This window comes from Heptranchias perlo, chromosome 19 (genome assembly GCF_035084215.1).
Source record: "Heptranchias perlo isolate sHepPer1 chromosome 19, sHepPer1.hap1, whole genome shotgun sequence".
Taxonomy (NCBI): domain Eukaryota; kingdom Metazoa; phylum Chordata; class Chondrichthyes; order Hexanchiformes; family Hexanchidae; genus Heptranchias; species Heptranchias perlo.
The window spans coordinates 27,139,790-27,166,138 of NC_090343.1; the positions used below are offsets into that span (position 1 = coordinate 27,139,790).

At 41.2% G+C, this 26,349-nt stretch overlaps 1 protein-coding gene across 2 annotated transcripts in view; it reads right to left on the reverse strand.

The window, feature by feature from the left end:
* Window positions 1–9,251: 9,251 nt before the first annotated feature.
* The window catches only part of jph2 (junctophilin 2), a 97,723-nt gene continuing 80,625 nt past the window's right edge, over window positions 9,252–26,349 (reverse strand). The window contains exons 4-6 of one of the 2 annotated variants that reach the window (XM_068000541.1): window positions 17,546–18,471; window positions 10,934–11,026; window positions 9,252–10,753 (exon numbers count right to left, since the gene is read on the reverse strand). In XM_068000541.1, the coding sequence (XP_067856642.1) occupies window positions 10,946–11,026; window positions 17,546–18,471 (1,007 nt within the window). In that variant the 3' untranslated portion in view covers window positions 9,252–10,753; window positions 10,934–10,945. Of the gene's footprint in view, window positions 10,754–10,933; window positions 11,027–16,126; window positions 16,990–17,545; window positions 18,472–26,349 lie in introns of those variants that run through there. The other variant, XM_068000543.1, reaches the window with a different exon arrangement.

Sequence of the window (26,349 nt, forward strand, 5' to 3'; positions counted from 1 at the left end):
TTGTGCATTCTCCCACACTCCGTCTTCCACATCACCTCTACCACCACACAACTCCTTCTGCACTGCTCTCGTATCACTCCTCACATCCACTCAACCATCATCCTTACCTTGCCTGCACTTACTCACCGCCCCAGTTTCCATTCGAACGCTACCATGCAACCCAATCCTCATACAATCTCATGGCTAGGTCTCACACACACCCTCCCATGCATCTCCCTCACGCTCACCCCCACCCACACCTATGTATGCAGCGGGTCACCATGCAACCATCACTCAATCACGCCTCTGTGTTTTGCCTTGATAGGAGAAGAGATGCCAGAATGCCCGGGAGAGGGCAAGGACCGGAGGGGGCCCGCCACACCAGGTGGCATTAACAGACGCGGAGCAGCAGGCACTGGAAGTAAGCTAGACGCTGGAGTGCCTGTCCTTGGCGGACGCAGAGACTGGGAGTGCACAAGTGGCTGGTGACAGAAATCTAACACTCAGCACTCATGATAGTGAATGATCTTAGCATCACTTAGCATCTGCAGCACCTCAACATCTGTCCACCTGCTTAATATTGCTTTCTGTTCTCTTGCAGGGCCATCTGCGAGTGCCGTGACTGCGGAGGGCGATTCCTCAGAGGACCTGCCGCCCTCACATACATCACATCTGAGCCAGCCATCCACCAGCGCAAATACACACACCTCGGTGGGTCCCCGTCCTCACTTAGTTGGGCTTGCACATGGTGAGTCACCACGCACGTGAGCACGAGCAGACCCTGGTGGCAGGGGCAGCCGTGGAGAGTCCGCGTCGGTGGGAGCACTCTTCTCCAGGCTCTGCTCAGTTGGACCCAGACGCTGAGCCCTGGGTGCCAGCCATGAAAAGGAGAGTCATCGAGAGCCAGCAGCACATTGCCGAGGTACTGGAACAGTTGCCATGCGCACTCTCCACAATCGCGCAGATGGAGGAGTCCAACTCCTGCATGAGTGGAATGGTGGCACAAGTACAGGAGGGTATCTCTGAGATACTGTCACAGGGATGTGAAGGCATCTCTGAGATAGTGTCGTGGGTAGGTGCGGGAATGTCTGCGATGGAGGAAAGGCTAGCCTCCATCGAGCTTCAAGCACGGCACAACAATGAGTCCATTCAGGCCCTGACAATGGCCATTTGGATTCAGGGTGAGCAACATTCTGCCACCTTAAACAGGCTGAAAGATACCTTACAATTGGCCTTCCAAGGCTTCACACAAGTCCTCCAAACTGTCGTCCAGCAAGGTGGAAGGAGTGATGTGGGCCACGAGAGGGATGATGATGGTGAAAGTGGACATGGAAGTGGGGACGCCACTCAAAGCGCTCCCACGTCTCGCCTGTTGCCCCCCTCTCGACCAGTACCCGCAATACTGCCCCCTCTCCAGGTGGCCGAGTCTGCCCCTGCACAGGTGCAGGTGGAGCAGTCTTTGGAGGGGCCCTCACGGGCACCAAAACCCAGAGGACGTCTGCGTAAAGCACCTCATCAGTCAGGGCATGGACAAGAGCAACCTGCCACTACCTCTGCTAAAGCCACAGGGGTAGCACCACATAGGGGTTCCCGTAAACGTAAGGCAAAGGTTTTATGAGCACAAAGGGGATGCAGAAGGGTGTAAGTCAAAATGCCATGTTTTTGATTTACTTTTGTCTGTTTTGCAAAAAAACATAAAAATTTGTTGTCACCACGACTGCCACGTCTTTGCAAATCTTGTCTGGTTTGTGCAATAATGCCCTTTCCTGAGGATCACCATGAAGACCCACACCTGATGCCACTCATTGTGTCACTGCAGCGTGGGTGCAGGTGTATTTGCAGGGCTCTTTTGTGCAGACGACTGAGACGCCGGCGATGTCCCCGGTGGCACCCTGGAATGATCTGGAGACGTTGTTGAGGGCAGTGGTGACTTTGACAGCGACAGGTAAGAAGATGGTGCTCGGGCCAGCCGGGAGCAGCTCGGCACGAAGGAGGCCGCAGATGTCCACGACTACATGTCGAGTGACTGAGCCTCCATGTGCACTGCTGCTCAGAGAGGTCCAGGAAGCTGAGCCTCGGTCTGTAGACCCTGTGGCGAGGGCAGTACCTTCTGCGACGCATCTCTCTCCGCAGTTGCCTTCCCTCCTGCTGTGCAGATGGATGTGACACAGCACTGTGTTGTGGAACTCCACGTGTCAGAGGTGGACGGCGTTTCGTCCTCCAAGGTCATGACTGCAACAATGGCGGCCCCCAACCAGAAGATGTATGTTTGAGGGGTCCGCAAGGTAGGTAAATGTGTCTACACACCAGGGTTGAGATTGCAAGTTTGTGATTTTTTGTGTTAGGAGGAGGGTGGTGGAGGCCAAACTTTGTCCAAAGTGCCAAAGTAGCCTCCTGCAATGAGTGAGGGTCTCCCCGCCTCCCCCCCATTTGTCAAATGGACCTTTGCTGCTGCCACAGGCCAATGGCCGCAACACGTCCGTTTCAACTGGGAGTGTTTCCCCCAGTACGGGAAACACGTTCAGTTGACCTGAAAATCCCACCCCTCCTAAAATATCCTCCAAATCAGGTCTCCTAATGACCTGAGCTATCAAATTAATTACCTAAAGTGGGATCCCGCCGGCTTTAATAGCCGGTGGGAGTCCCGCATGCAGGGGCTGCGCGCGCATCTAAGCGCATCACCAGGGAACCCGGGAGTGGGTGGGTTGGAGCCGGGCTCCAGACCCGCCCCGGGAATCCCCAATTTTCAGAGCCCCCCCCCCCTGCCACGAACGCACCCACTCGGCCATCCTAAAATCGACCCCTTTGTCTCGGATTTGGCTATATGAATACTGGTGGTTCTCTGCTATCTCTCATAACTAGCCACTATTCATGTGTGAGCTTTGACAGTGAATAGTGACTGTGAAAGGAGGATGTCAAGACTGAGCCAATCCTCAACAGATGTCCGCACATACTTCTAGAAGTGGGGGGGCGGTCACTAGATAGTAAGTAGCAGTGAAAACCCTGACTAGTGTTCCCTCCCCCCCTCCCTCAGGGATGCTGAGGTTAATTAAAGGACCCCTTTTGTCACCCTGCCAGAGATCAGCTAACTCAGCACAGACTGGGGATTAAATCTGGCAGCTTCCTGATCTGTTTGGTTTAGCTACTCTCTGGTTAGACTTGCTCAGGCATTAGGGAAGCTCACAGTGTCAACATTTAACAATATTTGAAATGAAAAGATTTCATGACATTCCAGAAAATCCTTGGGTAGAATTTACAAAAAGTAACAATGAAAATCCGGCAGGGGACACTGACCTCTGCAGCCAGATTCCCGATATATGCACCTGATGGGTGAAGCTATATTTCCACAGTTCTATCCTGCATTCAACAGAGGACATTTATTGAACATTTTTCTGAAGATGACAATGTATGTACACATTTTAAAATTAGTAAATGCTACAAGAATCCATTTGAAGATTTTGAACAAATGATCAATACAAAGAATCCAAAGAAAAATGTTTATTTCAAAGCAGCAGTGAAGAGAAAAATCTGTATGAATTTGAAAAGAAATAAGAAAACAGATTAATATCTCCATAAAGCAAACCAACAAGATTATAGTTTTAGTTTTGATCAGTGTTTACAGTGCGCACACCATCTCCGTAATCTGTAGGGACTTACTTGAGGCTTATTTTTCATCTGGAAGAAGGTTTGGTAATGCAACGTGATTTTTCTTTCATCGCACACACATACATATATAAACAAAGTAACTATTGTTTGGGGTGTGAAGTTACCAAGAATATAAATTATCTGTGCTACTCACCAACCTCACGTTTTATGGGGGAAACTTTGTGGTTAAGTCCCAGCTTTGGCATCACTTGTCTTTACTATGTGTACAGCATTCTCGCTGACTGGCACATATATTTCAGCAATGTCAAAATCCTATCTAATCCTGACCTACAAGATCCAGCTAAATCCTATCAGATATAACAAAAATCCTACGGAGTTTGAAATTGTTCTGTCATATCTTATTAAGTCCTATGCGATGTAATGTAGATCTTATTAAATTTACATATGTTGCTTCATTGGCTTTCTTCCAAAAATCTACAAATATCCTCACTATAGGAAGGATGAGCTAATAACTTTCAATCAAATCTGACCCAAGGCTGAACTGATAACACCAGTGATCTCAGCTCAATGATACAGTGAAAACTTGATGTAGCCCCAAGTTTCCATTAATCCAAAGGAAAACTAATGCAGGCTTTTCCGACTCTACCCCCAACAAGTTTTAATTTTTGGAAGTTTTACCAAACTACCCAAGTATTGTTAAGGTCACTTCTCAGGTTTAGATCTGAACTCATTCCTACCTTGTAGGTTATTTTGTTAAAGAAAGATTTGCATTTATATAGCGCCTTTCACAACGTCAGGACGTCCCAAAGCGCTTTACAATCAATGAAGTACTTTTGATGTGAAGTCACTGCTGTAATGTAGGAAATGCGGCAGCCAATTTCACACAGCAAAGTCCCACAAATAGCAATGTGATAATGACCAGATAATCTGTCTTAAAGACTTAATTGTTGCTCTATTCAGGTATTAATAAAATTAACTGATGTCGGACCTTAGAACCTCATAACAAGAAATTAATGTTACTTTTAATTAACCTCATAATTTACAATAGCTTTACTCATACAATGATTTATTTTAGCCATCTTTAGAAATAATGAAACTGAAAATCCTGATAGCCCTAGCTATTCTTCGCAGAATACATGCAATACAACCAGTTTAAAGAAACAGAGGCCAAATACAGTTAATATTAAGTTAAATCCATGTTTAGTTCTATCTGTAAACGTCTGCAGGTTGTGCACCAGAGTGCTTTATGTCACTGCAGTTTTTAGCCAGGTAAAAGCACAAAATGTACATTGCTGTTGTCCAGAGCAAAATACAAACTGGTATTGGACTCCACTAGGATTTTTTATGTATGGAGAAAAACACACACATACAACATAGACTGACACTGCAGTTAAATCGAAGTGTCTCGTGGTTCCTGCACCTCATGTTTCCTGTACAAGTGACAAAAGCCTTGTCCTGTAACAGGTGAAAATAAGTTCAAAACATGATTAAAGTTCATAAGATCGAGCATAAGTGGAATGTGGACCAAAAGTAGTTTTTGATGTATATATTGTAACAGTAACTTAGAGAGAGCAAGGTTTAATTGCCTATTTATATAATAAAAATTCATATCATTATATTATAAAAGTGTCTAAATGGCTGACGCATTCTACTGTAAATAAACAAGGTTACATTTAAAATAGTGCAACATTTTTTCTGCAGTGTAACTTTGAGAAGACTATTGAACAGTGAGTAATTGGATCTTTGAGTATCATGAAATACTTTGTAAATTACATAAAATAATGAGCATACATGGATATTCCTTTCAGCATCACTTTAATATTAATTGTTGTATGTTCATAATCATTAAAAAATTATATGGAATCATTTAGCCAATGGTAATATTTAACTAATTTAGATGTAAGATTCTCTTTTTGCACTCATTGCTTCTTGTTACTTTTCAGTGACGAATATTGACTACAGCAGGCTCACTGGAGGATCTACGTTTACACCAAAACATGAAATTATCTTTAATTCCATGTTCTGTGTCCTAATCTGATTGTGTTGTGTTAATCCTTTTGTAGGATATAATGAAAGTCATATTTTCTTGTTAAGAGGGACCGCTTGTATGAAATAGAAGACATAATAATCCTGTAAAAATATTCCAATGATTTTTAGCTCAAACACATTTTCTGTTCTTGTAAGCAAAACTAAATAAAATCTCATTGGAAAATCTAGGCTATATTTTTAAAATCAGTTACAATGGATTACCACTGGCCCTAAAATAATGCTGATCAGAAAGTCCAGGTTTATATGTCTAATTAAAACATTCATTGGCCCACAATTGCTGTTAAAATAACGGTGAGGCTGATGGCGCTCACTGTTATTTACGCGCAAATCGCACAACAACTTCAGGCGAGAGCAGATGCGTGGTTAAACGCAGAAATCCAAAAGTTGCTGTCCGAGGTGCGTCACTTGACCGTTAGCTTTGTGAAAACGGGATCTCGCTGTCTGCCTCACCATTGAAATGCATTGAACGGCGTGAAGTTCCTGTATTTGTGCGGTAGATAGGAACTAAACTCACCACAGAAGGTTAGGACTTGTCCATTTTAGTATAAGTACCCTTTTCATGATGTGATAAGTGTTAATTACAAGTATGGAGTCTCCCTCAGGTTTTAATTGTTGTTAGGGATTTTTTTTAAAATGTGAATTAAATTTTTAAAAAACTTTTGCTGGGTCCTGTTTTTTCTCTCTCTTAATCCAATCTTTCCCTCTCTATTTCTCTTTCTGTACCTGATTTGACATTGAATTCACCCACTCCAACTTACACTTCCTTCTCAGTCCTTGCGCTGTTAATTTCACAATCCTTCAATCTGATTGGTTAAGGAGATACACAGTTGCTTGCTCTGTTCACTCCAATCCCAGATGCCCTGTAGAGGGCGGCGCGCCATTTCCATCTCATACTTCCAGCAACTTGCTGCACAAAATATCATGGAGATTAAATGGGTAAGGGCAAGTCTAACTATCATCGGGCACCGTTCGTTGACTGGCTACAGCAAAGTCTGGGCCAATATCTTTGTAATTCAACTACCAGATCAAAAATGAAACTCAAAGATTGTCAGCCTGTTAAAATAGTTTACATGTTCAATCACAACTACCTCAAGCATTAGTGCAGTTGATTGTGGGTCCCACAAAAGGGCAGTAAGTATATTTTCTTTAAATATTCCAGCAAAACTGCTTTGACATTTTTAAGTATACAAAATTATGGTTAAAACTCTAAGTTGTTTAGTTTTCTATCAGTCAGCCACAAAGCCTGTGTCTACTCTTACTTCTGCATATTGCTGAATGCAAAGGATATAATTGGTCTTGTAGAAAAATCCTGATTTCTTTTTCAACGTTATACATTCAATTGCACATTAAAAGAAAAGCATTTTAAAGTTAGATTCCATGTACAGAAACTTTGTTTTTAGCTTTAAAAAAAAAGCTACACACAGTATTTATCAATCATAGCAACATTTACAGTTGGCTTGGCAAAGATCTCTACCACTTCACCTCGATTGACAATTATCGGGGTAATTTTCAACTTCGGAGGGTGTGGAAAATTAGCAGTAACAGATTTTTTAAAATTGAGCCATTAAAATGTGTCTAAAACTTAAGTATAATCTTTGCATCATTTGAAAAATTCTTCTCAACAAGAAAATAAAGGAAACAAAAAGGGTAGATTTTAAACTTGCCAGCCACGTGGCCGGTGGTGCACCCTGACCCCCCATTCCCCCCCACCGTTTTTGCTGGTAGGAGGCCCGAGGCATTTCAAGGCCCGGGTCTGGTTTTCAAACCGCCAGTGAGCTGTACACCCTGAATGGGTATCCTGCTGCAGCTTGCTGGTTTTGGGGTGGCACAAATCGCAGGTGGCACAGATGCTGCGCTGGCCTGTGGGGAGAGGCGAGGCGAAGCGAAGGGTTGGGGGGACGAGGCGAAGCGAAGGGTTGGGGGGGGGGGGGGGGGGAGGGGACGAGGCGAAGCGAAGGGTTGGGGGGGGGGGAGGGGGGGAGGCGAAGCGAAGGGTTGGGGGGGGGGGGGAGGGGACGAAGCGAAGGGTTGGGAAAGAAAAGCGAAGGGTTGGGAGCGGGGGGGGGGGGGGGGGGAAGGAAGGCGAAGGGGTGGGGGGGGAAGAAAGGCGAAGGGGTGGGAGTGGGAGTGGGGGGGGAAGAAAAGCGAAGGGATGGGAGCAGGCGGGGGAGGGGCGGAGAAAAGTGAAGGGGTGAGAATAGAAGGGAAGCAAAGCGAAGGTGGGAGGGGTGGAAGTCCAGGCCAGCAGCGGTCTACAGTATTTTTCTGGAGCTGGGAGGAGCACCCCTGGAATGGCCAGCAGCGGTCCCTTTACAGACCACCGGTTAGGCTGCCCAATGGCAAGACACATGAGTGGACTATGTGCAGTGAATTCTCCCCCAATGTGTCCTTTAAAATTGCGATTGGGGTCCTAACTACGTCATAGACCCCGATTTGCATAATAAAGAGGTCTCCCGCCTGAAATTGGCAGGTGCTTTGGCGCCCATGGGAAGGCCCTTTAAAAATCGTGGCAGTTGGCATATTAGTGTTAATGAGGCGGTAAATCTACCAAAACAATTTTGAGGACATTACCACCTCATTAATGCCAATTTCAGCGAGTTAAAAATCGGCCCCAACTTTTCTCAAGCTCTTTGATTATGACACAATGAAAGAGTCACCAAATTAAACAATAAAACATCTGATTTTAACTTTCGGCGACGGCAGAAAATGGGCAGTGGCAGATCGGCCGCCCGTTGTACTCCCCGCCCGATTTTCTTTGCCATTGGAGTCAATAGCAATGGAAATTAGGCAGGTTGTATCACAGGCAGCCAATCTCCTACTGCCCATTTTCAGCAACAATGCCAAAAGTTAAAATCAGTCCTACTATTTAAAATTGAGAAAATAAATATTCTAGAAAGTACCATGCATTGCAGAGCTCTGGAGTCCGCTGAGTTCATTGCAGTCCATTATAGTTTATAACCTTTACCAGATAGTGTGTTTTCCAGGATACTATTACTTCAGGTTTTGTCATGTTATCTGTTGTATCTTTAGATCCTATGTCATAAAATTATCATACACTTCATTCAATATGAAGCTTTTAAATTCAAACAACATCAACTATATGAAAAAAAACAATTTTAAATGAAAATTCACTATCTGAAGTATTTTTTAAGTGATGACAAATATCTGCAATTTAAGGCACAAATCCTCAAGGTTCTGATAATAAATGTGACTGAACTAAGCTTATCTGTCTTGAGTTATGATGTTAAAACTGCTTAATGCAACAACTGTCTTGCAGATCAGTGACATTAATTTCTATTCATTTCACTTCAGTTAATTATCTCAACATGAGGCAGTGAAAGAAACCACACTCAGAGAATGCTATATACTGTCTTGGATATTCAACTTATGAAGAAATTTTTCTTAAATATTATATGCTGTAAGTTATAAATACATTTTGCTTTACTTAACTATATTCCACAAAATCCTCAATGTGGTAATACCCAACAAGGCAGTATTTAATAACACTTATTTATGGAAATTAATAAATATCTGGAAGATAAATGTTTAGTGTGGCTGGTGAAATTATTCACATTGTAATAAGACCTGAAAATACTAAATAAGCATTTCAATCAAAATTTTGGAGAAGCATGCGTCTCTGAGGTAATTTTATCTTTTTATATATAAATCTTACAAGGCAAAAACAGTCCTGAATGTATATCCACACAAAAGCATACATACCTTGTTATATGTAAAACAAAGCTTAAAACCATCTATGCTAACACTCTACAAAGTGCGCACATGCAGAGAAAGGGAAGATAAACAGCTCATAACATTTTGTACTTTAGCACAAAAAGGGAAAATACTACTCTGCAATCAATCTAGCAGCAAGTGCTGTGTGACGTTGCTGGTTTAAGCTGACTAATGCACTTTGACTATACTGGCAGAAAATACTGTTAGGTGGTTTTTAAATATCTGAAAGAAGAAAAAATGTATATGATTTGTACCTTAAAGATGTACAACTACTCAAAGTGCCAAAAATTCTTGTCAAAAATATATGGTTACAAACTGTAGGTATACAATTTTTTTTAAACTAATATGGACTTCAAAATGTAAAGAAGTGTTAATTTTTTTTTGCAAAGAAGTGTTGGTCTTCCTTGAATTTTTAATCAATTTAATTCTGACAACATTATGATGTTAAGAGCAGATTTGTGCATTTCCCTTTTCACCATAGCTTATTACAGCATTGCTAGAAAATGCATACTGACTGTTTATAATTATGGTAGGATGGCATAATTAGTTTTAAAATGTGATTAAAAACAGCTCATTGATAAACATGCAACAAACATGAATCGTAATTCTCTTACTCATCTGATCAGGATAGTAATACAGAGAGAGAGTAAAATGTATTAAAAATTCACAGTAGACCAATATTTCCCTACATGACATATAAAAAACCCTATGAATGCAGTGCAAAGCATCCATATTCTCTTTTCCAAAAGACAATTTCTGAGGGAGTATTTTCTTCTGTTAACTATTTTTAGTGGTAAAAGATGTGTATAAAATGGGGAACACCCACTCTACTTTTTCCACCAGAAACAGTGAACAGACGAAAATCTACCCCTAAATCTTTTAGATTTAAGTGTTAAATACATACAGTAATATCCATATTGAAAACCTTTTTCGTTTTACGCAGTTTAACCAAAAAAGTCATCAAGCTACAAAAATATGAGAGCAAGATCTCCCTGAACTAACTCAACTTTTTCTTTTTTGTTTATGAAATAGAACCATAAGAATCTTTTTTCTCTCTTTTTCTCCCCCCTCCCTTTGTACAATAGAATAATTCAAGCTTTCAAGCACAATCCTTGGCAGCTAGTACTGTATAATATAAACACAGGCAAAAGGTAAGGCAGCTGTTAGTTTCTACAAATAAATTCAGGTCAGATGTACATCTTTCAATGTATCTCATTTTCAAAATAGTAGGGCACAAACTGGTGACAGAAAACAGATCAGGGAATTCTTCAAAAGGGGCCACTGTAATCAAACTCTGCAGTGTCTCTGAGTGTCAAGTCTTGCAGGATGTACAACTTCCCAAAAGTCTTCTTCCTTATTCTCAGCAGGGAAAGTTGCACAAGGGCTTCTGCAATGAGCGCAAAGAATTTGAGTGACGTCACTCTTGTTTTATGTATAAAATTCTAAAAGTACTGTTATAAGAAAATCTTTGGTTTATATTTTTATTTTTACTATTGTATTAAATTAGTAATTTTTACGATCAGAAATTCTGTGGTGCTTAGTTAACTGAGTAAAATTTGCTTCTTACCTCAGAAATAAGTCATGTGAGGAAATGCACAAACAAGATGGCTAGGCCAATGTTCAGTAGAATGACCATGGCAATCATAATGGTGTTAGGTCCCTGAAATAAATACACATCATTTGTAAACATCCTGGTTTTAGCACACAACTAAAGCTACAGCTTCTAGACTGTAACATTTTTTCACTAATTATTTCAAGCAGATGCAAATATTATTTTTAATTTATAAATTTCACAAGTGTCTTTGGAATTTTTCCAATAATTTTTAGAAGTGTATTTAAAAATGTTTATTTCCTATCAACATGAATTCTGTAATGAGAAAAGCAATTCAGAAATCTGGAATGGATGTCTTCCATTTTATACATCCTCCTATAGGATTAATAACAGTCTGACATGCTTGCAATGACATTTTCTGAGGCAGCAGATATATCACATCACAGGCTAAATTTCTTTAAAAAAATATTAAAATATTTTTGAAAAGACCCATGACCACTTTGTTCAATGGAGATGAGAGGGATTCAATGCAATGCTACTCTTAGAAGATTTTTAAACCACATATGATATCAGTTAAAGTAATGCTGCATTTTAAATAGCTTTCAACACAAGTATAATGTACTTTCAAAAAATACCTACTGCAAACACTGTGAAAATAATTCCACTGTTTACTTTAATGACTTGATGCCACTAAATATAATAGTTTACATTCTACTAATAGTATACATCTCCTATAGGATGGGGTTAACATGGATTGAGGTAACCACCATTGAACAGGGTGTGGTGTGTGTCCATGCTGTGATCAGGAGGATGGTGGCATTGCACTCACATACTTTATGCTTCTCACTATGTCACTCGTCATGAGCTCCCAGCACTTCTGTCCACCCAGCAAGGGCTCAAATCCATGCTTGTCTAATGATTAACTAGTGACTATTCTCCTGGAGGAAAATGTAGATGGGGTATTTTTGAATTTGGAATAGCTCCAGGATAACCTGCCTGGCGATCGAAGCTTAGAACCAAGTCAACCCTCCATGCAGATTTGGTAATCTGACCTGGCAAGTCCGCAGAACACCACTTTAGAGGGGTAGATCGGTCATCGGGGACTGAGATTCTTCCCAGTTAGCTCCACGTAATTTGAAAACGAAAGCATAAATGGGTATCGTGGCTATAGCTAGAAACAACAACACAAAGCTTACCAATGATCTGTTCTGGTAGGCTGCATGATGTGTATTGGTTAAACTCCATCAGTACCACCAAACATAGCCAAGATCTCCCTAAGCCTTGGCTCTGCCAACTTGTATTTAAGTTCTCTGGACTTGAGTAAATGGTGTGTGTCTCTACATAGAGAGTCTGTACTGCATATTGAGCAAACAGAAGCCTTACAGGTGGGTGTAGATTTGGGAAGGGAGTGGACTTATTTATTTTTGGAGGCTTTTATCCCAAACTTTTGCGAGCAAGATTTATCATTGTTACAATCAACATTCTAGAGACGGAAAGTTGAATCAGTCTTCTCTTTTTGTATTATTTGGAGAAGAGGATGAAATGAAGGATGCAAATCAGGTTCCAGTGCATCAGAGAAGGTCTGCCCTTATCCAATCATACACACAGTTGTGTCCATAGATCCAGGTACCTGAGCATGTCCAAGGCAAAATGCCTTCACAAGCTCCACTTCATGAGGGAGGCAATGACAAAGTTGTGGTTTAGCACCAGGACAAGAAAGTCTACCCTTGGCGTTTCTAAACAAATTCTCAGTATCTCGCTGCAGCTGCAGTCGACTTTCCTCCCCCACTTCCTGGCATAAAACCCTGCCAAGGACAGGCCTACACGGTGGATATAATAAACCATAATAATGATCTGGCTCACCAAATTCGGGCATTCCAAGGCCTGGACAGGTGCAAGCTCACTGAGTACACTGTGCCTGGTGCAAGGCCCTCAAGAATATGGGCCCCTAAAGATATTAGTAAAAAATAGGCAGGAATAGATAGAGCGTCTTCATGTGTATTTTAAAGAACATAATTCTGAAAATCTCACAAGACTGTATTTGTGAACCTTGTTTGAGTATTTGTTAGTTCTTTACAAATGAATTTTCAAAGTGCGACAGCATGCTGGAATGAGACTAAATTACATGGGAATACTGGATGCAACTCTAGCATTACACTGACTTCAGCGACATATCCAGAACTGACTTAAAATAATTTTCCTTTTACAACAATGTTGTAAAAATGTCCTATAAAAATTGCTGACTAGCCACTGGCGTGGTTATGGCAACACTGTTTTAGCCACATGCACTAATATTAGTTATCACCTATGTTACACACTATTTTAATAGATAACCAATAAGCAGTAACCAAGGAAGCAAAGCACACACAATGATCATAAAATACTCTGTTTTTCATCTTACCAATTTACCAACGAATGCAGTGAAAGGGTAAAATACAATGCATTGGCATGCAAATATGAGCACTGCAATCACTTGACCAACAATGGGTCTATTACTCATTTTATTATTTACTAATTAAAAGTGCAATTGGCCACACCTAAATTCCCAATTAGCCACATGTGGCTAGTGGCTAACATATTAGACAACACTGTTTTGCAACAGCGTACTACCTTCTGACCAGGCAGTTCTTTTACATTCTCATCTAAATAATGTTTAATTACATGTTTCTTTTTGATTCCTGCCTGAAATCATTTGTGTCACTAGCTTGTTTTTTATATTGCAACTAATTGATCTCAAGGGATGATGGTCCCATGCAATTTTTTAAACTGTATATCTTTCCTGCTATTCTGTTGCTTATGTGCTTCTACTCGATTCATTTTGTAATATAAGTGCTCAAGAAACACTGAGCAGTGTTACCACAGCAACGCTCACATGGTTACCAGGGACTGATCCGGCATTATAATAAATGGGATGAGATTGTTGAACACCCTCCTTCCAAATTAATTTCCATTTAAGGCCGTGGCAACATATTTTTGGAGGCAAGTTGCTATATGATGTTACTCAGTCATTGGGTGTCATGGTAATGTGACTACCAGGGACTAATGAGCAACAGGTACCACAGTCCAATGAAAAGATGAGATTATTCAGTGAAAATATTTCAACAGAACAATCACGTGCTCAAAAACAATGAGCAATGCTTACCATGGAAACAGTTGTATTGTTACCAAAAATAAGCAGAAACCCACAGAATCCCAGTCTCTACTTTGGCGTGGCTATACCAGCATGTGTCCAGAACTTTATCAATCAAATAGCAATCAGATCGGTCACATGATTAGTTGCAGGCAATAAGATTGCTAGAAAGTGACATTAATACAATGACTAAGTGATCACAATTGGCCAGTGAAAATGCTTAAAAGCAGCATGAAAAGTTGAAAGGTCACATAACCAATTTTGGACAATAAATTGCCAGATAGTGTTGTAGAAGATCAGGTGATCACTATAGCACAAAAGAAACATATATAGATATGGAATTATAGATTTATTTTTGAATCTCTTCTCAAACTGCCAGTATTCTTTGTCTGCTGTGATTGTGTCACAAAATTAAGCACAACTTCACCAAATGTTAGGTTGGTGACAGAAAGTGACAAGCGAGTTATGGTTTATCATACAAGTGGGTGTAAAAATCATCCTTCATTGTCCATGATACCATAGCTTTGTTTCATGAAACTTGTGTGGGCTGCTAATAGACTAATTTTAATACTGTTTAATTATATCTTATTTTGTTTTATTGTGGATTATGAAGCACAGGGATTGTTTTATATCCCCATTGTTAGGCAAACTGCCTTTATCCTCGCTCCTGGCTGCTATATGGAAATTAAATAAGATTTATTTAATATTAAATTCATAGGCTGGTTTTGGCCTTTCATAAATGAGTCACAGTGCTAATAGGAATCTATCACTGAATCAATACGAGCAGAAAAAAAATAATCAACTTTCTCAAAAATTATTAGTGGCTGCTGACGAACGGAAAGAAAAGCTGTACTTGTTGCTTCACTTAAGAACAGTGATGTTGCACAGCTTCACTCCCTCAGACCTCCATGCCCTTTTGGGAGGCATTGAAGACAAAGCAAAAAGACTTCCTCACTCCAGGACTGCAGAACAGTGTAGCAAGAAGTTCCACATCCTCAGGACAGGCAATGCAACTCACTGCACCCCTCTCCCTTTTCTTCCTTGCCCATCTTGGGCACCAGCACACTCATCGCTTTCTTAAAGAAACACTTCAACTAACCTTTCACAATGCTCTCTGGTTAAGGGCACTTCCAACTCCCTATCCTACACTATGGCTGCACAGCTCCCCAAACATACAACTGCTTTGCACAACCCCAAAACCCCTTCCTCCACTTTAACACCCTCATACCCCACATCTCTTACTTAACCACTCCCATGCCACTTGTCACACACTCCATAACTGCCATTCCTTACCCTCTTATCTCTTTGCATGAGAAATTGGCGTATAATGTCTACCAAAGGCTGGCCAATGGAGGGGACTTTCTTATCTTTAAACCCCTCACCTCCTCAAGAACAAGGCCAGGCAAGACATAGGGAGGTACTCAGCTCCTGCTATGACAGATACTGAGGTTGGCAGCACCAGGTAACTAGCTGAGCACCTGCAATGTCGTTATGACATCTTTTTGAAGGACCACACAGACAGAACCTTTCATGCCCTTCTGTCTCCTTAGTCGAAAGAGGTGATACTCACCTATTCTTGCTTTCTACCCTCTTTTCCTAAAGATCTACCACAGCAATGGGCAGCATAGGAAGATGATGATTATGGTGAAGAGAATGAGGATTAAGCCACCCTGGAGTCACAGATGCATGATACTGCCATCCCTCAAGACAGCAACATATGCCACGCCCCCAGCTGTCCCCCTCAGAGTACCATGCCAGTGGAACATGGGAGGTGAGACCAAACTGCTCAGGAGCACTCATCCAAAGATGCAGCTAGCTGCCATGTAATGAGGGTCAACTCAATCCCATGACCCTTTGTGCAGTATGAGGAGCCAACCATTTTCTGCAATCCTGTCCCTCAGGTGACAGGTAGTGGAACCTAGAAGAAGGGATAAGCAACAAATGCTGGCCTTGCCAGTGACACCCACATTCAGAGAATAAATTTTTAAAAGTTGAAAAATTCCTACAAAACTGAAGAGAAATATATAATTTTTTAAAAATACTACTGTATATAATTAAAGGAAGCAAAAGATCAGGAATGTTGGGGGGAACTAATTTATTTCTAGGACATTCAAGTTATATGGGGGGGGGGGTGGGGAAGGGAAGAATAGTCATCATAGTGAAATTGTAAACGCATTCCTTATAAACCGATTCATGATTTAATTATACATAAAAGCTGATTTTTTAAAAGCACATTCGCAGTTTTCCAGAAATTCAATTGCAGCTCTCCACTTTATGACACCCAGTCCTATAGAGCAGAGAGAAAATCATCGCCCACAGTTTTCCTATTTGTGACCTAAAAGACAAGTTAACACAATTTTCATGTAATCGGGAATGAAATGAACCATAGCATAGGGTTGCACTGAATATCCCCCATCTACTCCATCATTGTTTATATGATATTTGATCAGCTGTTCCCTTGCCCTCAAATACAACAGACATGTTTGACCGCATTATAATTTTAAAAATCATGCCTTTTCCAGAAAGATGATAATTGACTTGCAAAAATGTTAGATGTACATCAGATACCATATGGACATTGATGGAGCAGAACCCCTTGCAGTTAATGCATATCACTGGACTTTCGTATGACATCTTGAGGAAATGGGCTAGTCCATAGAATTTCACCTTCTCTGTTGCTTCTGATGGTAGTTGCAGCTGAGGTTAATATATCAGTTATCCCATTTTACAAAGCTTCAGTCACATCTCTGTGGCAACAGTTGACTGCATAGTGAAGGTTTGTTCACGGAAGAAGACAGAAAAATGAAGGCTGTGTTTACTTTTAGTTATTCTGATGGAACAGTCCTGGTGGTAGGCTGTCCAGTAGGCCTGGTTGCAACATACTGCAGAGTTCAATCACAACATCTTTAAGTCACTTGCAGCCTCTTTAAGCACTACTTCTCTGTGAATTCAAGGAAACTATCATCAGAGTACCGACAAATGGATATAGATAGGAAAGACTATTCTGGCCATCTTAGCTCATTCATCCAGAAAGAACCTAAAGTCCCCCAGGGATTAGTTTCCCTAAACAGAAATGTATTATACATTTTGAAGTCTACTCTATTTTCTTGTCTTGTGGTAATTAGTTGGCACAGTGGTGCACCTACTGTGCCCTGAACTCTCCAAATCAGACACAAGAAAACTTTCTCACACTTTTATGCATGGTGGAAAATACAGGGGATAGTGGCTTCTGCCCTAACATAGTAAGAGTTCTGATCCATCATTTAACACAACACTTAAATATATCAAACTACTAATAGCACCATATGTGGCCTTGATCCCATAACATGTCAGGATTTTAATGGCAACAATGTAAAAATGTACTAGGAGGATATTTATAAAGTGGAATATTATCTGGCTGTGCTAAAATCTACATTGTGTCATAGAAGATAATTGTTTGTGTAAAATGTCAGTTTATAAATCCATGCATCATCTCTGCACCCTAATGATATACTCACCTGATCAAACTGTACCACCTCCTTCCCTTCTGCTTCAGGTTGTGATACTGATTTTGACACTGGTTTAGGCCCAGGCTTGGGCTCAGGCTTGGGCTGAGGTCTGGATTCTGGCTGGGGTTGTGGCTGTTTTTCCTGTTTGGGACGTGGTGCAGTTACTTGCACGTGAGGCTCTAGCTTTGGTTCTGGTTCTGGTTCTTTTACTTTGACCTCTGGTTTTGGCTCTGGTGTTGTAAGTTTTGCTGGGATTGCTTCTTTTTTGACTGGTACTGGTGGGATGGGAGCTTCATCATCCATTAAATCTAAAGGAGGGGGTCCTACTTGCTGCCGCACAGCGTAACTGTGATAGTTTTCGTGGAACTTAGCGTCATGCAGCTGGTGGGGTGGGATAGGCTCTTTTGACTTGCTCTTTTGATTTGTACTGGGCTTACTTTCAATCCTTTCTAGAGGCTTTATGTCCAAATCATAGTTGTTCTGTAGTTGCTCCTCCAGTTTTGTTGGTGTTCTTCTGTTGCTTTGATGACTGGAGGTCCTAGATGGATTTCGGTTGTTGGCAGCTGACCTGTTCTCGAACTGCACGGTCAGTAATCCAGAAGGTGTTCCAGGATGACTGTTGGACCGGCTACTTGTGCAGCTTTTACTCTTATTTTGCTCCCCGTTCCAATTGCCAGGACTCAAGTAGCTGGAGTCCTCTATGGGATTTAATTCTCTAACCTTTCTGACTTCTGGCGGTGTCTCCATAGGACTTGGTGAAGGAGTGCCGGCAGGAGATGACTCAAGTGGGGTTGTGGCTTTCTCATGGAGTCCAGGACTCTCTGGAGGGGTGGGTGGAGGTTCTTCTATTGATGGAGGTTCCTGGTCTGTAATTTCCACATTATCTCCATTCTCTAACAGTTCCTGCAGCAGTCTTCTCTTCTGATATTCAGGACCTGGAAAAGAATAATTGAGTTATTGCAGCTATTTAGTACAATTTCAGGATGTGGAGACTGCTCTACGTTAGTTCAGTACAGTAACAAGCAACCCTGCTCATTGCCTTTTCACCAAAAAAGCTTAATGTGACCACTAACAAAGATTAATCAATGATAAATCTACATTAAAATGGAACTGTATTGTACCAATTTGTTAAATATTCCTAAATGTTACAGTATTAGGGGTAGGAAAACTCACCCGCTACCAGCACACATTGGAGAATTGTCACAATTGCCACGGACCAAAATTCTGTATATCTGCAGTATTTGAATACACAAGATTCCCCGCCACAAGTGCATCCTCTGAAAATTACTTCCATTATTTGTTCTTGGAATGTGGGCAACATTGCCAAGGTAGTATTTATTGCGCATCCTTGGTGTTCTGAGGTCATTAAAAGTGAACCATGTCGCGTGGGAAGGGATATAGTGAACCAGTAGTGTCTTTTATGACAATCCAATAGCTTTCATGGTCATTGTCTCAACCATCAACTGGATGGTTGGTCCTTTTGCCCCACAACTGACTGAACACCCTCAGTCACAGGAGATGATTGCTGTGGATAATGTTGAAGAATAGATGCAACCAGTCTATATGTGTACCTTGCCAGGTGGATGGTGGGTCCACAGGGTTAAACTTGTATTTGAACTTTGAATATGCAGCTCATAAACAATGCAATTTATTGAATTCAATTTCACAACTTGCCATGGTGGGATTTGAATTAACAACCTCTGGGTGTCTAATTCAAGTACATATTCACTAAGTTGCCATACCCAGCACTAGCATACAGTCACTGGTGTCTTTCGGTCACTCCTTGTCGACGCAAAGAGGCTTCAAGGCAATTTAGACAAGTTGAGTGAGTGGGCAAACACTTGGCAGATGCAGTATAATGTGGATAAATGTGAAGTTATCCACTTCAGAAGGAAAAACAGAAAGGCAGAGTATTATTTAAATGGTGATAGATTGGGAAATGTTGATGTACAAAGGGATCTGGGTGTCCTTGTACACCAGTCACTAAAAGCAAACATGCAGGTGCAGCAAGCAGTTAGGAAGGCAAATGGTATGTTGGCCTTCATTGCAAGAGGATTTGAGTACAGGAGCAAGGATGTCTTACTGCAATTATACAGGGCCTCGGTGAGACCACACCTGGAGTATTGTGTGCAGTTTTGGTCTCCTTACCTAAGAAAGGATATACTTGCCATAGAGGGAGGGCAGTGAAGGTTCACCAGACTGATTCCTGGGATGGCAGGACTGTCGCATGAGGGGATATTGAGTCGACTCGGCCTGTATTCACTCGAGTTTAGAAGAATGAGAGGGGAGTCTCATTGAAACATATAAAATTCTGACAGGGTTAGACAGACTGGATGCAGGGAGGATGTTTCCCCTGGCTGGGGGGGTCTAGAACGAGGGGTCACAGTCTCAGGATATGGAGTAGGACATTTAGCACTGAGATGAGAAGAAATTTCTTCACTCGGAGGGTGGTGAACCTGTGGAATTCTCTACCACAGAAGGCAGTGGAGGCCAAGTCACTGAATATATTTAAGAAGGAGCTAGATAGATTTCTAGACACTAAAGGCATCAAGGAGTATGGGGAGAGAGCGGGAATATGGTATTGAGATAGAGTATCAGCCATGATCATATTGAATGGCGGAGCAGGCTCGAAAGGCTGAATGGCCTACTCCTGCTCCTATTTGCTATGTTTCTATGTTTGTTATTTAAAATTGCAGGTTAGAAACCACCTTGAAAAATAGTCCCTGTGTAGAACATTTGTGCAATTAAATAATGAAGTTCACTCCAATGATGTCATGAGTGAAAAATGTTGCCCATTGCCCACTTACTCCATTCATCATATCACTGGTTCAGAATTTCAAGATTTCACTGGAAGTGGAGTGTTACATAGATAACTGTCCATGATGGATATCTTCCGTGACAACATCTGGGATTTTATAACTATTCTACAGAATATGCATTCAATTAATGAAATAAAGTAGAGCTGCTCCATAGAACCAGCACAGAAGGAAGCCATTTAGCCCATATCATCCATGCCGGCTGTTTTTGAGCATTGCAAAAGTGATCATACTGCCTCATTTTCTCTCCATAATCCCGTATCTTATTCTGCTTCAAATATTTAACCAATTTTCCCTTGAAAGATGCAGCGGTCTCTACCTCAACTATTCCGTGGCAATCCTTACCCAGTCTGACCTATATGTGACTCCAGTCCCACACCAAAGGCCCTCTGAAATGGCCTAACAAGTTGTATCAAACTACTAGAAGGCCCTCCATCACCTCCTCAAGGCAACTAGGGATGGGTAATATATACCTGCCTTTCTAGTGAAGCCCACATCCCAAACATGAATTTAAAGAAAAGCCTGGGTGGTTAGTTGTTATTAAATTCCTTAAAACTCAACAGTAGTCCCCTACTAGCAGGGCTTGAAAGCAAAGCAATGAACAGAAGCCAGCAGTAGTCTGATTTTACTACTATTGCCAATTGAATAATCATTCTACCAACAAGAAATTTAAGACAACTGAGCTTGTACAATTTTCAGTATGGGAGTATACAATATGCAGTTATATCTATTCCATAGTCATATATTTACATAGCTCTCTGGAGCATTATCAGCAGCAATGAAGAATATACACTGTTCCTTGAAAAACTACCTAGAATTTCAAAGGGAGTATTCTGTAACCAATATTTTCAACAGAAAAAAAAACTTGTCCTAGCATGGAGTAAATATTACTTCACAAAAACTATGCTATCTCTGCACAGAACACACATTTAAGATTACTAAGTCGGCTCTTAGACTTTTGTGCACTCATTTATATTTTTAATTATATTTTTAAAAATCAAAAGCAATATAGACAAACTACAATTTTGATTATTTTTGTTTAGTGAGTAAGGGATGCTTTACTTTGTTTGCTAATTTTAGAGAAAAAGTAGATACAGGTAGAATCGTAGAATTTACAGCACAAAAGGAGGTCACTTGGCTCATCATACCTGTGCCAGTGCTAGCTCTTCAACAGGAACTATTTGCTCCAATTCCATTTCCCTGCCCTTTCCCCATATACTTTTATATTCTTCCTTTGAAATACTTATCCAATTCCCTTATAATGACGTTTGAGACTCTGCCTCAATAGCTACTTTTGGTAATGCGCTCCATGTTGTAATAACCACTACATTCCTTAATGGTGCCCAAGGATGTTTGCCACAAAGATCCTAGTCATCTGCAAGGTGCATGTCAGGAAGCAGCATAGATAAGGCATATACCTTTCAGAGTTGTGACCCAATCCAGCCGTGCCACTTGGAGCCGGCCAGCACTAGGGCAATCTCGTGATCCAGTGGAAAGAGGGGATTCGTCACAGCCAAGTCACGAAATCCCCACTGCGGAGCAGCAGTCTGCCACCAAACTTTCACAGAAGTAACACTTCGAAGAAACATGGGACTAGGAAGTAGATAACATACATCCTACACTCCCGCAAGCACTGGGAACTATCAGCAGCAAATAGTAGAAAAAACATTGTTGGAAAATCAATAATGTAGAAAACATATGGCAAATCAAAAGAGGCAACAAAGTCCAACTTTCAAAGTAATAGTTAATTCCAGCTTTAAGGATGGACACTCTCAAACAAACTGTATGGAAGCCATCAAGTTCCAATTTTAAATAGGTGAGCAAAGACATCAGAAAACATGGGGAATTCTTCATGGAACTATTTTGCATTATTAATTTCTGACCATATTCAGGTTCACAAATGCTCTCATGGTGGCCTCAAAAACTCTCACGAGCACTGAAGCTGCAGCGTGGCACCATTGTGGGCACTCTTGCCTACCTGCCCAATTCTGCAATTCATACCATGAGCACAACACTGGGGAATCACCACTATAATGTACTCCCAATAGGGTAACAGATTCCTTAATGTTTCTAAACTCAATTCAGGCAGACTGAGCTAGATTTTCCTCTGGGACTGTTTAGCCGCTGGAGGTGGGTCGGGTTCGAAATTCCACCCGTCAACACAACCTTGCCATGACCCTGGGTCAAGATTAATTATGCATGCAGAGTAGGCTTTTGGCGGGATCCCCGCTCTACAGAGGGAACCCATCACTGCCATTGTATAAATCCAGCAGTGCGGCAGTGGGACATTTGCTGAAGCACCAGACGGGAGAGAAGATGAAGTTAAAAGGCACCTGAAGATAAGCAACAAATTATGTTCAAAAGGCTCATGAACAGCCTACATCACTGTATCACGCTGGCATGGAGATTGCATTGGAGACGGAGAGGTGACCATTAGCAGGTCCTCTCTCTCTTTCGGTACCTTCAACAATCTTTGTGCCACTGCTTAAGCAATTAAAGCCATCCATCTTCTGTTCTTTCTTGGGGTCAGTGGTACCATGGCAGTAAGGCAAAGAAATCAGGTTATTTCCATAGCTGAGCTCCCCTGCTGTCATTTAAATGCAGCAGGGTGGTCAACAGGTAGGATGTGCGATCCCTACTGGGAGGGAGGAGGAAAAAGTCCACTGTTTTTATAGACAGACATCCAACAGCAGGCTTTCCTGTACCATTTTCCCTGCTCTACTGCACTACCTAATTTTGTGCAGTATTGCTGAAAAAATTCCAGGCCAATCTGTCTGCACATTACCATCAATAAGAACTTTCCTTTCTATGGCTGTAATCATGTCCTTAATTGACAAGCCACCCCTTCTCCCCTTTTTTCTTTTATATCTCTCCTGAACACTTTATAGCCAGAAATATTTAAGGGGCAATTTTAACCCAATGGGATGGCTGGACAAAGTACTAACGCCACTATTCCTGCTGAGTTGCATTTTAAAGCGTGCCGTTTTTTTCAGTTGGCCGAGACGCCTACCAGACTCGGGGCACCTCATCAGTACATGCAAAAGGGTCCCATGACATTATTAGGATCCCAACATAATATTAACACAAAATTGAGGCAGTCTTGCCCAGTACCCAACCCGCCAATAAAACCCAGCGGGATTGGTCTAGCACTGAAAGCACCATTTAAAGGGGCACTCACCTGCAGGTAATTGTACTTGGACAACCAGAAACATTACGGAGCACACTATAGGGCTCTTGAAGCAGAGGTTCGAGTGCCTGGATAGGATGGAGGCTCCCTACAATATGCCACAGACAAAGTTTCCTGCATCATTGTAGTATGCTACATGTTGAACAGCATGGCAAAACAAACAGGAGCAGAAGAAGGAGGGCCAGCACAATGCCTTGCGGCCAGAGATACCAAGGATCAGTTGAAAGTACAGCACCTCCGCTGATCTGCTCATTCCCCTCCCCTGAAAAGTTACACAAAGCCCCTCTGCATTAACAGTCCTTGTTACCTTCTTCACCACTCCCTTAATCCTGCATTAAAGAATATTGAAACCATTCAGCCAACTTCTATATCAATGATGTACTGACAATGCAGATTCAGAAGCCGCTTTGAAAGGACACTGCAGATCAAAGTGCCAAAACTGATAAAAGTGATGAATTTAATGCCAAACACAATAATTGCCTTCAATTCATTTCTCACCTAAGTGTCAACTCAAAGGCCAGAATTTTGACCTGGAGCTGGGAAGTGGGGAAGCGAGGGGGAGGGGGGGGGTGGGGGGAGGGTTTGAATTGCTAATGGCAAACCTGGAAGTACGGGTTTCCCGGACGTCCTTACAATTTTGACGTAAGGATGTCTTTTATTTTTTTTGGTCGATTTGTCGTCCGACCAGCCGGCCTGATTGACAGGCTGGTCTCAGTCAGATGGGAGCAGGGCAAGGAAGAGGATGTAAAAAGGTAAGTGTTCAGGTAAGTCTTAGATTGTATGATGGGGCGATTGTGGAAGAAGATAATTGGCCCCAGCAATTGAAGACGTTAGCATCTTGATAGCAAGACAGTTACAAATTCAAGTTCCAGTCTGTCATTCAACTCACTTGCTTCAGTTGAATTAAGTATGTCAGTTTTCAATAGAACCTCGGAATATTACACCAAAGCAAGGTATTCCATCTCAGGGAAGATGCAAAGATGGTATTCTTCAAATTATCTAATTTCAAAACCAATCACACTTCTTCATTACAAGGTAGCACTGTCAAATGTTAAAGTTAATTAAATTACTTTGTAACTGATTTACAAACCGGGTATTGATGGCAACAGTCCCTCGTGAAATATAAATTAACTTTTAATTTTTATAATCTAATCCCAAACCCTATATTTAAAATGCTTCAAGTGTTTTAATCATGATCAGTAATTGCATTAAAGAAAGGTCAAAGCACCCATCTGTGGTATTCCACAGCACTGACTTTCAGAACAGTTATAATTCACTAATCTTCACAATCGTCACCTCCACAATTTTTTCATTATCACAGTTGCCAGCAATAGGATTCTGCAGTATGTCCCATATCTGAAGCCACTGGAAATTCTTAACACACCGTAACAGCAATGGTATAAACTAGAATATTTCTTCTAGAAGAGGTACTTTCTAATGCAGTAGTGAATTTGTGTGATCATCAGCACATCCTTTATGCTGCTAGGTTGTTTTTCATAATACGATGCATAAGTTGGCCTCTGGGGACATATTTTCCTCTGGTCATTAATTTAAATGAAAGTAGACATGTGTGAACAGCTGACCAACACCATCAGAAAGCGGGAGTGAACTTTTTATCCACTATCATTATTTTGAATCTGGCTCTCATCGCTGTCACACTTTCACCATATTTCGTTGATTGGTTCACAGTAAAACAGCAACAAATTAAAACTGAGGAAAGGAACCGATGGGAAAAAATGTACTTGTTAAGGCCTTGTGAAACATCTGTCCTAAAAGGAAATCACGTGGAAGTGCGCGTAGGGTACATCAGTGAGTTCATCTAGAATGGGCTTGATTATATATATTTTGTCCTGTAACTATAGAAAGTTACAGATAGCTTTGGTACATTTTATAAAATGATTACATAAGGAAAATAATCTAATGGCAATATTTTGTTACACATATGATACAATTTTATATGCCTCATAAAAATTCAATTATATTTTATTTGAAGGAAATATATAAATTAATCAATGTGATTTAGCAATGAGCCAATTGCACCAAATGTGATAGAATTTCTAGAAGTTTCAAACCACTGTTTCTTACATAATATGAAGATACCCATAGTAAATGGAAGAAATCTGAAGTGTTTGGTTAACATCAATTTTAAGGTTCTGCAAGAAGAAATACAAACTCAAAATAGTAGAAGCAAATCGGTGCTCCATCTACTACTAGAGCTGCTGGTCACTTTAAAGCTGTACTGCAACTGAAGGATAAAAAAAGCTGCTGCAAGACCAAGATGGCAAACAACTTTCCAAGATTCAACTTTGCAGGTCCTGCTGCAGAAGATAATGGAGAGAAAAAAGTGCCTTTTTTGAGAAGACAGCATCTGAAGAGCCACATAACACAGGAATTTCTGAGTCAGCATGTGCCACAATGTGAGGCCTGAGGAAAGGGAGAGCTGTCCACATTATTGGGCTTCAGGTGTATAAATGGAGGGAAAGTAGTTTGGTGGAGCAATGCAGTCCCTTTCATTCTAGGCACTACCACTTTAATTGCTGCAAAAATAACTGATTAGCAGCCGTACACATAGTACTATTTGTATAAGGCAGGTTTCACTACACTTAGTTTATTTCTAAAGTTTCTGAAACTCTAATTTCCAGTTACAACAGATAAGAAAAAGAGAAAATTGAATCGGAACAAGGATTTAATTTATTTCCAACATTTGAATACCTAGTTCTGTGATATAGAGCCCATTCCATGCACTTTTGTGTTAGGCCTTAAGATCATTTCAGTATCAGAAGGAAAGCTTATGTATTTCATTGTTTAAA